This window comes from Trachypithecus francoisi, unplaced genomic scaffold, assembly GCF_009764315.1.
Source record: "Trachypithecus francoisi isolate TF-2019V2 unplaced genomic scaffold, Tfra_2.0 Lachesis_group2, whole genome shotgun sequence".
Lineage (NCBI taxonomy): Eukaryota > Metazoa > Chordata > Mammalia > Primates > Cercopithecidae > Trachypithecus > Trachypithecus francoisi.
Genome location: NW_022681465.1, coordinates 7,462,077 through 7,478,941, shown reverse-complemented (window position 1 = coordinate 7,478,941; position 16,865 = coordinate 7,462,077). Strand labels below are relative to the sequence as shown.

Here is a 16,865-nt window from a genome sequence, read left to right as displayed (position 1 = left end):
GGGTACGGAGTCTCTGTCTGGGGTGATGAAAAGGTTCTAAAAGTTGACAGTGGTGATGGTTATATAACACTTTGAATTTACTCAACATCACTGCACAACTGTACATTTTTATGTCTCATCATACATTTTTATATACACATAAAAATGATTCAAAGGGTAAGATTTATGGTATACATATTTTATCACAGTAAAAAATGTAATAGTATTTCTAATGAACTGGTGACATGCCAGTGCATGTAATGTAAGGATTCTTTCTCCTAAAAGATCTTCAAGACATTGGAATCACTTAAACATTACGGAACTGGAAACAGTTCATTCAAAAGCAGAAACAAGGCTTTAGTAAATGGGTGGATTCTTTAATCCAGTGTGTTATTGATGCACATAATTTTGCTCTTCATAAGACTCTTTTCCACAACTACTTGAAAAGGAAATAAAAAAAATACTTCCCTCCAATATTACTCATTTCACCTTATGTGGTTGTCACCAGCGGCAGGCTACACGTTTGAAAAAAAATTAATATTTTTTTAAATCCAATAGTTCCACTGATTGGATTCACTTCTATCTAGGTCCATAGGATTATAAGTAGTTACTTACTTTTGAAAAAAAGCTAAAAGCTATTTTTCATGTATCAGAGAGTACATATGATTACTTATGGGAAGAAGCAATTATGGCTGTTTCTCACACTACGCATTTTGTATAGGAAAGTGAGTTCACACTAACTACTCTTTCCATCTCAACTCTCTCATCGACTTCATTTCCCTCCCATTTCTGATTGGTCCGACAGAAGCATGCAGGAGTTTGCTACAGAGCTAGTGAATATGGAACATGCGGGTCTCTCCATTTCATTGGCTGAGGCTGTGTGTGTGTGCGTCTGTGTGTATGTGGTGGGTGCGGTAGGGAGGTGGCGTGGGGTGGGGACATTAATCTTCCCAGGACTGGGCTGGGGAAGTCACCTGTTAATATTTTAGTCGCTTCAGCATATGACCAACACAGTGACAACAGCACTTGATGTATTCTCACATAAAGCCCTTTCTACTTTAATCGTGAGACACAGAATGAGAACATCAAGCTTATAATTCCAACCCTTTTCATATGTTTTTTAAAAAAGTGGAGGATGAGGTCAAATCATTTGACCAAAATGGACAATGAAAAACCCAATGAAGTACAATATTCTAACCATGCAGTCAGCAAAACAAAGGTTTTATTATTTATAAGAATATTCTGGGCCGGGCGCGGTGGCTCAAGCCTGTAATCCCAGCACTTGGGGAGGCCGAGACGGGCGGATCACGAGGTCAGGAGATCGAGACCATCCTGGCTAACACGGTGAAACCCCGTCTCTACTAAAAACTGCAAAAAACTAGCCGGGCGAGGTGGCGGGCGCCTGTAGTCCCAGCTACTCGGGAGGCTGAGGCAGGAGAATGGCGTAAACCCGGGAGGTGGAGCTTGCAGTGAGCTGAGATCCGGCCACTGCACTCCAGCCTGGGTGACAGAGCGAAACTCCGTCTCAAAAAAAAAAAAAAAAAAAGAATATTCTGGCTTCTACAAAGGGCGTTACTAAAGAAGATACTGCTAATAAAACTGTGATGCTGGTAATAAAAATTACCTTTTTACCTTATATTTTTACCTTGTAGCAATCAATGGTAATGATATCTATCATTATTCTATGTAAGCAAATCTTCTCTGGAATCACAGTGAAAAAAATTATAGATGCAATGCAGAAAACATATATTACAAATACAAATTAAAATTAAATTCACAGAGCTGAGCATTTTTGACTCGATGAAAATATTTTTGTATTGGTTTTTTATATTAACTGCAATCTGGTTGTAAAAACGAGCTCTTCCTTTACAATGTGTGTGAAGCCACAGAATTTGTCAGAAATTGGAAAGATGATAACATGTGCACACTTTTACCTTAAGATCAAAGAAGACATTCAAAATTTCTTTTAAAAATCACCTTTGAAACAAACAAAACCGTCCCTTCCTATAGATTTCCAACTCAGTTTCACTGTAATCTAAGGCTCATAGTAACAATACTAGGCTGGCTCAGGCAGCGCAGACCTATCATGCCAACAATTTGGGAGGCCACGGCAAGCAGATCGCTTGAGCCTAGGAGTTCAAGACCAGCCTGGGCAACACAGGGACACCCCATCTCTACAAAAATTACAAAAATTAGCTGGATGTGGTGGTGCTTGCCTGTGGTCCCAGCTACTTGGGAAGCTGAGGTGGGAGGATTGCTTTGGGCTCAGGAGGCAGAGGCTGTAGTGAGCTGTGATCTCATCACTGCACTCCAGCCTGGGTGACAGACTATGACCTTATCTCAAAAGCAAACCAACAAACAAAAATAATACTAAACACTTAATGAAGTCTTACTTTCCATTGTGTTACTCACATCCCAACAAATGGGTTTCTGCACAATTATATTTAAATGCACAATAACGTATTTAATGCCAGTAGGCAGAACAATAGAAATAGTCATGGGTGAGACTTACAACCCCAAACTGTTAGATAGTTAAAAAAAAAAGACGCTGGAGAGGATGTGGAGAAATAGGAACACTTTTACACTGTTGGTGGGAGTGTAAATTAGTTCAACCATTGTGAAAGACAGTGTGGCAATTCCTCAAGGATCTAGAACTAGAGATACCATTTGACCCAGCCATCCCATTACTGGGTATATACGCAAAGGATTATAAATCATTTTACTATAAAGACACATGCACACGTATGTTTATTGCAGCACTTTTCACAATAGCAAAGTCTTGGAACCAACCCAAATACCCATCAATGATAGACTGGATAAAGAAAATGTGGCACATATACACCATGGAATACTATGCAGCCATAAAAAAGGATGAGTTCATGTCCTTTGCAGGGACATGGATGAAACTGGAAATCATCATTCTCAGCAAACTAACACAGGAACAGAAAACCAAACACCACATGTTCTCACTCATAAGTGGGAGCTGAACAATGAGAACACATGGACACAGGGAGGGGAACATCACACACAAGGGCCCGTCAGGGAGGGGGTTGGAAAGGGATAGCATTAGGAGAAATACCTAATGTAAATGACGAGTTGATGGGTGCAGCACACCAACACAGCACATGTGCACCTATGTAACAAACCAGCGGGTTGTACACATGTACCCCAGAACTTAAAGCATATTAAAAAAGTGCTTACTAAGCAGTCCACTTACTTTATGGCTTCACACATGTCTAGTCCCATTTTCACACAGTTCTTGGCATGGTTAGGGAGAGATATAGGGAGTCCAGATACACAGTAGTAGCAGTCTCCTAAAATTTTAATTCTCATGCATTCATTCTCCTGGAAGAATAAATTACAGAATTTCAGTTGCATCAAGCACTTGCAAAATGATCTAGATTTATGTAATATCATCAAGCGCCAGCTCTGCTCACACCATTCCAGGGGCGTCTGGAGAGAGCAACGAGAACCAGTTGGGCTTCCCTTCATTACCCAACCAGAATGAGCTGCCCTCCCCTACGTGCCGATTTCCAAAGTGGAATAAAGGGGGAAAAAATGGGAAAGAAGGGAGAATGTTCTGGAATGATTTATACTCCATAGAAGCAGAGAAGGATGGTGATGGGGCCAATCTCTTTAGTCTGAGCAGCTGCAAACATTTAGGGTGAAATAAAACATTCTATGCACAGCTGAGTCTTTCAGAGTAGAAAATGATGACCCGCACTCAGTGTGAATTAGAATCTCATGTCCTTCCCTACGGTGCTTATGGTCTTTCATTCATTTTAAATCTAAAGCAGATTCTTACCTGCACATATGGCCCTTCTGATAGACATCACCACACCCAATAAGCTACCATTCAAAACACTGCCAAGTAATTTAAAAGTTAATTCTCATCTTAGGCTCAACTGTTTTAATGTAAAATATGACTACCTCATTATTTTTCTGGGCTAAGTTTTGTGTTTATATTTTAATATTTAGATTAACTGCATTCATACATGTTGATCTTCTATTTGTTTCTAACCCTTTGATGCAGCTTATAGACTCTTCAGTAAAATAAAAGAAAAATAAAAACAAAAAAGATGTACCAAATGCGGGCATTTTTTTTTTTTCTCTAACACGAACACAGGCTTATGTATAAACTGAACAAATCTGAAACGATCAAGTGAACACATCTTCTTCTCAAACGTGTTAGTTTTGCTGAATATTTTGCATATTTCTTTCCCTGTCTGATAGTGCACAAGCCAGGATATACTTTCATATGTATCTATAGTACTACAGATGATGTGCTTAGTAATTCCTGATGACAATATCATAAATAAGAAAAAGGCAAACAATTACATGTTAATCAAGCTTCCCTCCCATACTTCCTAAACAGATATTCTGAGACGAAAAAACACGAAAGTTACAGTGAATGGCAATGATTTTGAGTTCCTTAGTGTAAGGTTATGTGCTTTACACAGTATTCAATGCACTGGGGTGTCGGTTTGCTGCCAAGAACGCCCCGTTATTGAACAGTGAACCATGAACTCATGATGAAGGCAGACTGCCCCTCTGACCAATGATGGGTAAAGCCAAGGCTGTACACTCCTTTGTTCCACTGATTACAGGAAGTCATGTCGAGTACCTCTGTTATGGGTAATGAATTGTGTCCTTCCAAATTCACATGTTAAAGTCAGTCCTGATACCTGTGAATGTGAACCTGTTGGCAATACGGGTGTTGCAGATTTAATTAGTTAAGAGGAGGTAGAACTGGAGTTGGGTGGGCCCTTATCCTCTAAGAAGGAAACTTGTACAGCAAGACAGGCATGTTGAGGAGAGAATGTCATCTGAACATTGGAGTTACGTTGTTTCCAGCCAACATAGAAACGTTTCTTCCTAACACGAATAGGTAGTCCAACAAAAATGACCTTTTATTAATTCAAACTTTTAAGACATCATGTAAGTTTCAAACCTTTCTTTTCCTATAAATGAACACCCATAAAACTTACCCCCTTCCTTTGGCTTGGTAAAGGAAGGAAGCAGAGCTGTGCTTTAACTGATTTTTTACAATCTCCAATGAGAGCTGTCATGGTCAGCGGAACTACAGGAGGCAAAAACCTTGGGGGGTTTGGTGCAAGAATGATCATGCTAACATGTGCAAGCCAGATTTCTTCCTAAGAGACTTGGCTGGAATGTTCTGTCTTGTTGAAAAGTGATCTAAATCATACAGTGAAGTAAATTTAGGACCAATTCTTCCATAGATAAATAACTGATATTAGTAGGCATAATGAAGCATTTTTGTTGTTGTTGGGAACAATTCAAAGAGAGAATTGACCAGAAACATTTAATGAGAAGTACAGGGCTTGCAGGAAGAAACTTTTTACTATCGATATTGCCACCAGCAACTGTGACAGTTCTAATAAATAATAGGGTCTAGTGTGGTTTCAGATGGTTTCATGTCAATTCCTATCTGTGAAATTGTCCATGAAAGAGCATACAAATGGAAGACCCTGAACTTCCATTTCTGTTTAAGTGGCACAAGAATCAAAGGATAAAAATGAGACAAGAGTAAGGAAGGCTTTGCATGGAAGACACTCATTCTATTTCAGGGGTTCTTCCAGGGTCCTGCTTAAACAATAGGAATAGAGAATGTTGGCAACTAGAGGAGTGGAAACGATCCTATCAGATCCTTGACATGGAAATGCCTCAAAGAGCACCTTAAAATAGTACCATGCAGAGGGATTTGCAAACGAAATCTCACTGCCTGGAATGTATTTATTATATGTGCGCTGAATTATACATAGGGGGAAGTTTTAAAATAGATAAAAACGTGATAATGATATGCCATGCCGTTTCTCATCCCTGAGACAGGTTTGAGGCTCATGAAAGATCAATAGCAAAGAAATCCAACAACTTTTACAAACAACCTTCCTAAAGGATGCTTTTATGAAAAAGTAAACTATTGACAGGTGGATGAAGAAAAATGAAACCAAGAGTTTAGAAACCTTCAGAGAGCAAAAGAATCCACAACACTCACCTTTGCAATTTGATCAAACTTTCCGAAGAGCTCATTCAGCATGTGAACTAGTTCTCCCGGGGAGCAGTCACTTGCCAGCCGGGTAAAGCCAACAATGTCAGCGTATAAGATGCTGTGGGAAGAAAGGAGGTGGGGAGACAGAGTTTTCCAGTTTATCCGTTTTTTAAGAAAGTAATAATAATTTTGCCATTAAAATCATGTAATTTTGTTTATATTTTCATGAGTAAGATGTCATTTTTTGAATTAAGAATATATACACATTTTTAAAAACTTGTTAATTAACATTTTTTGAGGTTAAACTTTTGTAGTTAAGATGGGGAGTGAAGCAGCAAAATAATTTAAAAAAAAATTCTGTTTATATTGAGTCAAAGAAGAAACTGGAAAAATAATCCTCTTTTTACAAAAGATTCCTTAAATGATTCTGGAATCCCTCTTATCTGCCAGGATGAAGCAGACGTGGAATATCTTCCTGATGTTCAGAATTTCGCTGGGACGATGTATTGAACAAATGTGGACATCGACAAATGTCCAATTCCAAATCATAAAAAGGGTTACAAAGGAAAAACGAGACAATGTTGTGAGAGAGAAGGGTAGGGGCAGATTGGACACTGAGGAGGCCAGGAAGGTCACTCTTAGGAAATGACAAAACAGCTCCCTTCATGGGATGTACACACTAGGGAAGGCGAGTGTGAGATCCTTAGAGCTTTTATGTGTTTAAAACAGGAAAACACAGCACCTGTGTGCACACTGCAACTTTTCCTACACAATAACACGTTTCTGATTTGTATCAAGGTCTTATAAAGAAGGCTGAATTTCTGTAGGTGGTTTGAGATTCACAAAGTGAATATGTATGACTTAAGATGTCCCATGGAACAAAAACAACTACTATTTCACAGCCATTAGGATGGCTCTTATAAAACATGCAAATAATGGTTGTGGATGAGAACCTGGAGAAACTGGAGTACATGTACATTGCTGGTGGGCACGTAAAATGATGCAGCCACTCTGAAAAACAATATGGTTGGTCCTCAAAAAAGTTCAACAAAATACCATATGATTCAGCAGTGCCACTTCTGGGTATATATCCAAAAATCTGAAATTAGGAACTTGAATAGATATTTGTACATGAATGTTCATAGCTGTAGTATTCACAATAGCCGAAAGATGGAAGCAAACCAAATGTCCGTCGACAGATGGATGAATAAACAAAATGTAGTCTATCCATACAATGGAATGTCAGGCAGCCTTTAAAAGAAATGAAGTTCTGACCTGTGCTGAAACTCCTGAAAACCTTATGCTAAGTAAAATAAGCCAGGTGCAAAGAACAAATACTGTATGATTCTACATATATGAGGCACACAGTATAGTCAAACCATAGAGACAGAAATTTGAATGGTGGTTGCCTGGGCCTTGGGGGAGGGGGAGGCGTGGAGTTGTCATTTAATGGGTTCGGAGCTTTAGTTTGGGATGAAGAAAAAGTTCCGGAGATGGATAATATTGATGGTGGTAGAACAGCATAAGTGTCCATGATCCAACTGAACTGTACACTTAAAAATGATTGCAATTGTAAATGTTATGCTATGCATATTTTACAATAAAAAAAAAGTACAAATGGGGCACCAGTCAGCAGGGTCTCAGCCAGAGCAGGGCAAGACTCTGCTATTAGCCATACTCTGCTCGTTCTGCTAAGCCCAGGATGTGTGACTGCACCTTAGAGGAAATACTTGCTCCTCTGCTGATGGACACGACCTATGGGAGAGCTCTGATGGTTACAGGAAAATCAGGGTTTTGAGGGCAGCTTTACCCTCCACTCTGTTCAGATGATCCCCGAGAAATCATCCCTATTTCTTCCATGCTGACTTACAGTGGCAGGTATCACAAGTGCTGAGCCATTGTGCAAGAGGAAGGATGAACCATGCTCGCTCAGAGAAAGAGTCCCTGATTCAAAGCAGTATCAGGAGGTAGCACATGTGGATGGGCAGTTGACTCCACTTCCTTCTTGTTCACATCGTCTCCAGTGCTTCTTGTGCTCAAAACTTATAGTGAACAAAGCAGCTCTGACACAGGCTACCTGCAGATAGCTTAAGCTGGTCCAGAGGTTATTTTGCAGCAAAGGGATTAAAAAAGTAAGCAGGCAGCCAGGCATGGTGGCTCATGTCTGTATTCTTAGCCCTTTGGGAGGCCAAGGCGGGTGGATCACCTGAGATCAGGAGTTCGAAACCAGCCTGGCCAACATGGCGAAACCCCGTCTCTAGTAAAAAATATTAAAAAATTAGCTGGGCACGGTGGCAGGTGCCTATAATCCCAGCTACTTGTGAGGCTGAGACAGGAGAATTGCTTGAACCCGGGAGGCGGAGGTTGCAGTGAGCCAAGATTGCACCATTGCACTCCAGCCTGGGTGACAGAGTGAGATTCCATCTCAAAAAAAAAAAGCAGCCAATTGTGTTGCAAGGCACAAAGCTGCAAAGGATTATGGTAGAGAAAGTACAGTGCACTTATGGGACCATAGAGGAAGAAAACCTCACCTAGAGCCTGACCATATTGCCCTTTAGAAAGATCACTCCTGCTGTGGCAACCTGGACGCAGGCGGGTCAGTTGGAGCTATATCCTTGGAATCCTGGAGAGCCCCAATGAAGGTCTATAATGTGGTGAAATAGAAGTAGACAGACGTGGGAGACAGGAAGAAGAATGAGCTTGATTTGTTACTAATTTGATGTTGTAGCAGGGGTTGTCTGGGAGAGGGAAGCATTGAAAACGAAGATCCTATATCTGGCTGAGTGATAGAGTTCAGAAATCTAGGTTTGTGCAAATCAAAACAAGTGTGTAGGGGAAGATGACTAGTCCAACTTTGGTTGTGCTGTGCTTGATGGTGGTGTCTTAAATACACATTAAGTAGATGAGTATGGAAAGCTATGGTTGAGGCCTGTGTATGAGCATCATTTAGGTGAGAATTAAAGTCCTGGAAGAGGACTGGAGAGAAACAGAGAGGAGGTAAGAGAGAGCCCTCAACATATTCTCATTTACAGGACAGACTTAATTTAGGGAAAAGAAAAGAACAAAACACACTGTCAGAAGAAAACTAAGGGAATGCAATGTCATGAGACAAAGGGATGCGAAAATTCTTTAAGTGGGAGGGCAAGGCCAAGGTGTCAGGTACACTTGAGTGGTCAAAAACTGACTTAAAAATATTTCCCAAGATGGGAGGGGCACTGCTGAATTTCAGACATTTACGGCTAGAAAGAGCCATTAATAGCATAATACACTTAGATAACTAAATGTTTCTTCTGTAATTGTATAGGCAAAATGCTCACAAACCTGAAGGCAAGCCAGTATTTTAAATAATTTTACTCCTTAACATGTGGGAGCTTTCTTTGAATGTATTTAGTTTTTACTATCATGCATCCATCCAGTCATGCTTCCTTAGTTCCCATTCCTACACAAATGTGTTTCTGTTACCTCCTTCCTGAGCTTCCTGTATCACACTGACATCTGTATATGCTTGGGTATTATATAGCTTTTCTAAAATCTAGTGTCAAACGAGATTTGTCCTAGCGATGTCTTTAAGTAACAGCTAAATTTGTTTCTTATTAACAAGCTTCAAAAAACATAGACCTGAAGCAGCCTGGCTCTTCTAAAAACTCTAACGACTAAACTAAGACCATCAAAACCTAACAAATGAGGTCAGATACATGCACGGGTTACTTACGGTGATAACTCAGTGATATGGTTCGGATTTGTGTCCCCACCTGAATCTCATGTCGAGTTGTAATCCCCAGTGTTGGAGGAGGGGCCTGGGAGGTGACTGGGCCAGAGTGGTAGATTTCCCCCTTGCTGTTCTCGTGATAGTGAGTGAGTTCTCATGAGTTCTGGTTGTTTAAAAGTGTGTAGCACCTTCCCCTTCCCTCTCTTTCTCCTTTTCTGGACACATAAGATATGCCTGCTTCCCCTTCACCTTCTGCCATGATTGTAAGTTTCCTGAGGCCTCCCCAGCCATGCTTCCTGTACTGCTTGCAGAACTGTGAGTCAATTAAACCTCTTTTCTTTATAAGTTACCCAGTCTCAGGTAGTTTTTTATAGCAGTGCAAGAATGGACAAATACACATAGCTAGAATGCAAAGCAGTGTATTAACACACTGAGTGGATGAAGAACAAACCACCAAAAGAAGTGGTACTGGGAAAGGGAGGGACACAGAAATCAAGATAGTCCGGGTGAGCCTTGCTTTGCTGTGGCTCGGAGACAGGGGCAGGAGAGAAATGGGAGGGACGATCCTCTCCAGCCTGAAGTGAGGCCTCCGCACAATTCCTCTCTAGAGCTCGTGGGAGACAGAAGCCTCACACCAGTCTCCTTCCCTACTATAATCCCATGAAGATAACATGTTAGTTTCCTAGGCACTGTAATTCCCAGAATGACTGCTGGGAAGTAGATATGAGTATACCAGTCTCAGAAAAGCAGTAACTTTCACGGTAAATTAGCTAAGGTGCACATCATTGTTCTGTGACATTGGTCACTGGTTTTCCAGATCTGAGAAACTCATCATACTGATGGAGAGAAGAACACCCAGCTTCCCTGGGATGTGCTGTCTTCACAGAGGCCCTGCTTCTGCAAAGTCTATTTGGAGGACTCAGTCTTTGTGCCTGGAGATCCCACAGACTCTCCCTCCAATCTTACTGCAATCTGACCACAGGGTTTCCAGAATGAAGACCCTGCTGTCGCCCTCACTCCTTTCTGTGACAGATGCTTGGCCACAGAAGCCAGGGCTGTGAAGGACAACTCAATCCAATACAGCAAACAGCATCCTATTTTCTCATCTTAATGCGAAGGCCCCGAGAGGCAGCAACAGGTGAGTGGGGTGGCAGACTTTGGGTGATTATTTCCCCTGCAAAGGATCCACTGTCACAAAGGAGAGACAGTGATATGAGATGTGAGATCCCAGGCAAAACGTCTCCAATCAGGCAAACAGGCTCCCAGACCAGCCAAGGAGCAAGCACGGCGTCGTACCTCACGTTGGTATGCCGCTTCACGTACAGGTTGTGGAAGTTATTTGTGTTCTCCATCTGGCCTGCCTTGGGGCCCTGCAGCCTCTGGATGATCTCCGCTTTCATCTCCATGGCGATGTGGGCCGGCAGCAGGGAGAGCAGGAGCCGCTCCTGGACAAGGTGAGGAAGGAGGAACAAATGTCTCTCAGACAACTCGGGGGGTGACCAAATGACACTGGAGATCCTCACTGATTTGTAGGAAGGCCAATTTGGGAATTCTTTCCTAGAAGCTAAAATACAGATTCTAGAAATATATATTGGGAATAAAAAGAGATTTTCTAAGGTCAGAGTGTATTATTATATTATTTATTGAATTCTAAGTGTGTGTTCTTCAGCATGAAGAATAAAGGAAAGCAAAGTTGCTTCCCCAGAGATTTTTAAATCTATTTTGACTTTAAAGTAGCAAAGCAGAAACAATATTAAAATTTCAGAAACCACTGGTCAGCCTAAGATAGAAAACACTCATTTTCGCCTGCTTGTTCATTTCTGAGCTAAAATGCTAGCTTTCTTGCACCTAAGAAAGACAGCTGATAGTCTACCTATTCTGCATTTCTTAAATAAGATAAATACTTTCAAAGATTTCATTTCCTCTATGATAAGCACCCAATCCTCTTTAGTAATTCTAAGCTATTATAAAAATGGAGTCAGAAGTGTTAGCTTCTGTAAAATGTCATCCATAAGAAACTACAGGTGGAACACCAGGAAATGATAACATACGAGCTTTTTGAGTATTTTTGGTCTTTATATTCAGTAAGTTCAGAAAACAATAAATATTAGTAAACAATATTATACTCATTTTAACATAAACTTATTTTAGTTAGAGTGGCATTTTCTCATTCTCCTCAATGAAAATACACAATAGTTTTTGGAGGAAACTCTTAACAGAAGGGAAATCTTCAGGATATATATCCATCCTGGAGTATTTTAATGTTAATCCATTTTAGAAGCATTATATTATTTAGCTATTGTAGAGTTTAGCAACTGATATTCAAGTTGATAAACAAATATTTGTTCAATGAAACACTTTATCTATGACATCTTTATCTGCCACATTGTCTCTCTTTCTCTTTTTCTTTTTTTGGCAAGCTGATGAGGGATTAGGGGAGGAGGGGAAGCTGGGATTTGCTTTCAGGTTCACAGGGCCAGGTGTCAATCTCTTTGTCCACTCCTAGTGCACATCGCTTGGGTGGCTGTTGGAAATTTCCACTGAGAGAGCTGAGGGTGGGCCAGGAGTGCATTCTGATGAGTCTGCCCCTGGCTCATCCCTCCAAGGAAAGACAAGTGCAAAGGTAGCAGAAGACACAGTATATGCCCATGGGGGAACCTCAGTGTATAGTAGATAGTTTCTCCATGTACTGGCATAACTGAGCATTGATCATTTGTTCATTCATTCATTCACTTATTCACTTATTCAGAAAGTATCCATCTTTGACCAATAAATGCCATGCCCTTGAAAAGCACTAATGGTAAATTAAAGAAGGATGCAGAGACTCTCTGCTTTGGTTGCCCTTCTGTTTCCCAAGAGTCAGGCATTAAGCTTCTTCCAAACACCACCCTGTCTGTCTAGTCTCGTCTGACAGCAAGTGCACTGTGTGTTGAAGCCTTGCTTATGAATGATATGATACCAGAGACCCTGTCACATTCTTCTCTGATTTACCATTAGCGCTTTTGAAAGGGCATGGCCTGATCCCACTCTCTTCTCAGAGCCCACTTGAAAAAACCAGGGGGTTTGTTCTAAGTTAATGGCACTTCAATTGCTAGCTTTCATCATTTTGGTATAAAGAACTACTCTATCATCTACTCACATTTGGCTACTCATCCCCCAAACGCATAAACTTGCCACTTGTCTTCAATTTCTCTATGCTTTGGCCTCTGTGACTCATGAAATTGTTAGACCTTTGGGAAACTCTAAAGGTAATCAAACGAGTTTGATTACCCATGGAAGTGTTTAGCAGATAGAAGTTGTCCTGTAAATTTTAGGGGTTGAGTTCTGCTAGTATTGCCTCCACTGAATTCCATTTCTGCAGGTCCTGAGCGTACAGTACAGCGAGGCACCCTGTGGGTGGTCACTTCCTATTCTTTCTGTTTATTGATTAGTAGATGGAATAATTGGATGTGAGGCCAAAATATTACATACAAAGGAATTATAATGTCCAAAGTCTATTCGTACCAATAGAGGAACACTGGTGAGGAAAGTGTGAAATTTCTATCCACAAACATCAGAGACCTTGTTAGTCACAGTGACTGACACCTGTAGTCCCAGCACTTTGGGAGGCTGATGCGGGCAGATCACCTGAGGTCAGGAGTTCGAGACCAGCGTGGCCAACATGATGAAACCCTGTCTCTACTAAAAATATTTTTAAAAATTAGCTGGGCGTGGTGGCAGGTGCCTGTGGTCCCAGCTACTCGAGAGGCTGAGGCAGGAGAATCGCTTGAATCTGGGAGGCAGAGGTTGCAGTGAGCCGAGATTGTGCCACTGCATTCCAGCTTGGGCAACAGAGTGAGACCCTGTCTCAAAAAAAAAAAAAATCAGGAGACCTGACTGGTCATATTCTCAGACATGAACAGAGGAGCCTCTGATGGGAGAAGGGAGGCATGTAGCTTTGACGTTTCCCATTGAATTTGTCATAATCCAAGCACGTAGATGTTGAAAACAAATGTTATTTCTAAAGCAGTGATAAGGAATATTAACACGTAGACTATAAATAATTATGGGTCTGGATCTAGGCTACCTATTTGGAAATTCCAGTAGAATCTGTGCATCTACAGAGATGTCTTAAGATTGGCTTGATTAGGTTAAAACCCATTTTGGACTCTTTCTGATGGGTGATGAGTCAAGGGCTGAGACAAAATGAAATGCACCAAGCCACAGGTGCGCAGTGTGCATAACTCTCCATTAGCAGAGCTTATGATGACAATCTGTGTGTACGTGGATTCAATACTATCTTCCATTGAATTTAAAACAGTCAGTCGACGTTCCCAGTGTTTACATGAGTTTCTAGCTATGCTTCTTATAGCCAAGGCTGTCAATACCCATATTTCCCTTCTTTCTTGCTTGGGGGTCACTGTAGATTGTTCCTTCCTGAATGTATGCTTTCCTGTGTGTCCGCTAACGAAGAGGTAGCTGATGAATACATACTCCAGCTTTCGCATCAACATCCCTCAGTGGGGAATCTGAGCATGGTCAGTACATCCCTCAGAGAATCCCAGGCAAGACTGAGCCCTGCCTCCATCATCAGCCCCTTTGATGAGCTGACCTCCCTCTTTGGAGGGAGCTGACCTCATGGTCCCACGCCCTCACCCTGCTAAAGAGAACCACTTCCCAACTAAGTTACTGCACCCAGACCCTTGTCTTAGGATCTGCTTGTGGTAAACCTAACAGATATTTCCAAGCATCATCTCTCCTCCTCCTATATTCTGTAATAAGATTATGCTAAACCCCAAATCACACAGAGCCGGTCCTTCCTGAAAGATACAGATTCTATGATCAAAAAAGGAGAATCAAATATAGTAATCCTTTTCCACACCCAGAGCCTCATTTAACAACCAAATGTAAGTTAAAATCTTTATTTTAGACCCAAATGTGGAAGGATGACTGACTTTTAATAGGCGGTTTAAAAAATATAGAAAGTAAACTTCATATGTTGTACAAAACAAGAATTTTTTTGTTTTGTTGGAAGTGTTAAAGAATCCATGTGAATTCAGACTGAAATGAAGATGCTGGGAACTGCCAACCAGCCAAATAAAAGAACTCAAGCCTTCCCCCCATCATTTAATGCTGGCACCACTGGTGGATGGTAGATAGCACCGCACCTGGCGACAGCTCAGGCTCCATGCTTTGAGTGTGCCCGTGCCCTCTAGGTGATCACAGTGCTGGGCAATTGACTGAGTTTCCGAAAAAAGCCTGAGCTCAAAAGTGGTGAAGCAAGACTCCTTCTTTTAAATTTGTCTTTCTCCCCTTTAAGAATGTTCTGATCTGAAGGAAAAGCCCACTATTATGGCACACATGATAAATTTCAATCCAATTTGTAAAATCTGACAATGTTAATACTTCCATTAATATTTTAGCTTTTTGCAAAAGTAGTTGTGTGCCCTGCCAAATTTTCTGAAAGCAACACACACACTTAAGTGCTTAATATACTGGGTATAACTTAGCTACATTATTTTCCCAAGTTTTTTGGAGAAATTCCTTAGGGATACTTTTGAAAAATTAAGTTGTCATTAAACTGATTGATGCACACTGGTTATTACTTTCTCTTTCTAGTAAAGCTCATGTAACTACTGAGAATTTGTCTAATTCTGGCATATTCAAAGGTTATCTGATTAATAACTTGCCCTTGATTTGGGGGTTCCATTTAACACATCCCTTTGTTAAACTCCAATTATTATTCATTAGCAATATATTTTTCTTAGAACTTGTTCTTTTAAATTGTGTCCGATAAAAGAGATGCAGAGTTAATTTAGTAAATTTCAATGTACTAGTGATCAAAGTTCAGAACAATCTGAGCTCTGAAGTGTTTCTAAACTAATGAAGCAAGGCAGAGATTGTAACTATATTTTATGTCTTTCTTTAGACTATTACGATTGGTAGGAAAATCCAATTGAAGCACAGAAGACTTGTACTTAAACTCTGAGCTAAGATATAGTATATATTATACATATTACACCCTGTCCCTTCAATAAACCATGCATGGAATAGATACGTAAAGCTGCTTTACTTTCCAGAAGGGAGGATAACAATGAAACACTCCTTTCATATGAATCTTTAAGTTTTTCTAATTCTTATTTTAAACGCACTTTCAATTACATCAGGATGCTAAATCAATCAGATAAACAGAAAAGATGTTAAACGTTTTTCTCCTTCTAAAAGAAAGAAGCTAACAGAGTGGACAAACACCAGATCCCTACGCAGCCATTAGGCCACTTGTGGCTCCGTCATCCACGTACTTAGGAAACAGAAGTCATTTCATAATGTCGTGCAGTATCAAAAAGCTAGTTGTCCATCAACATGAAATGCTGCCTATGCTGCCCTGAGAAAATAGGTGACAGAAATAGAGGACAATAGCACCTCCCCCAGCTCCTGTTACACATCTTCCCTTGCAGCAGGCTCCACGTCTCCAAGTCTCAGACAATAATGGTCCTCCTCCTGCCTCAGCCTCCACCTCCCTGTTCTCCCAACAACTGCTACTGCCACTGTTTCCCGTTACAAAATTTAGCTTTTTCCTCTTACGTCCCTCAGTAGAATTTTTGCTTCACATCAATCAGTTAAAACTCTTACTATTTGAATGGTCTTGCTTTATCTTTCTTTGACTTTTACAAAAAAAATATTGGTCATCATATTCACATGGGATGGAGAGTAGAAGGCGTCGCAGTAGAAATAGTTCTGAGGTAGGAGAAGACGGGATTCCGCCCCTTCTCTGACACCTCAACCAAATCAGTCAGTCTTTGGGGCCCAGCTTGGTCATCTGGAAAATAGGTCTGTTGCTATGGAGTTGAAGGCCTCCATGTCCATGTAAGAGCACAGCCCTTCAAAGAACCATGGGGGGCCCTTTCTGGAACTTACCTTCCACTGTCTTAGAGATGACTACATCCTGCTGCACCCGAGTGCCCAACCACTAGCCCCACGCAGAGGAAAGAACTCAAGTGCTCCAATCCCCACACGGTGGCGAAGACTGCAAGTCCAGATGGCCTGAGGGCAAGGAGACTCCAAGTGAGATCCAGAACAAGCACCCAGGGAGGAGGCTGAGTCTGGGCTGTCTGTTCCTTGCAGTGTCTCTGACTTGTGGGAGGAGGATGAAGAAGGGCTGAGATTACTGAGGAGCGACTTTAAAGA

General features: G+C 41.1%; 1 protein-coding gene across 3 annotated transcripts in view; it reads right to left on the bottom strand.

Moving 5' to 3' along the window:
* Positions 1–16,865, bottom strand: part of ADCY2 (adenylate cyclase 2) — a 432,701-nt gene that overhangs the window by 120,972 nt on the left and 294,864 nt on the right. For all 3 annotated transcript variants that reach the window (XM_033178771.1, XM_033178769.1, XM_033178770.1), the window contains exons 5-7: positions 10,995–11,143; positions 5,996–6,107; positions 3,197–3,324 (exon numbers count right to left, since the gene is read on the bottom strand). In XM_033178771.1, the coding sequence (XP_033034662.1) occupies positions 3,197–3,324; positions 5,996–6,107; positions 10,995–11,143 (389 nt within the window). The remainder of the gene's footprint in view (positions 1–3,196; positions 3,325–5,995; positions 6,108–10,994; positions 11,144–16,865) is intronic.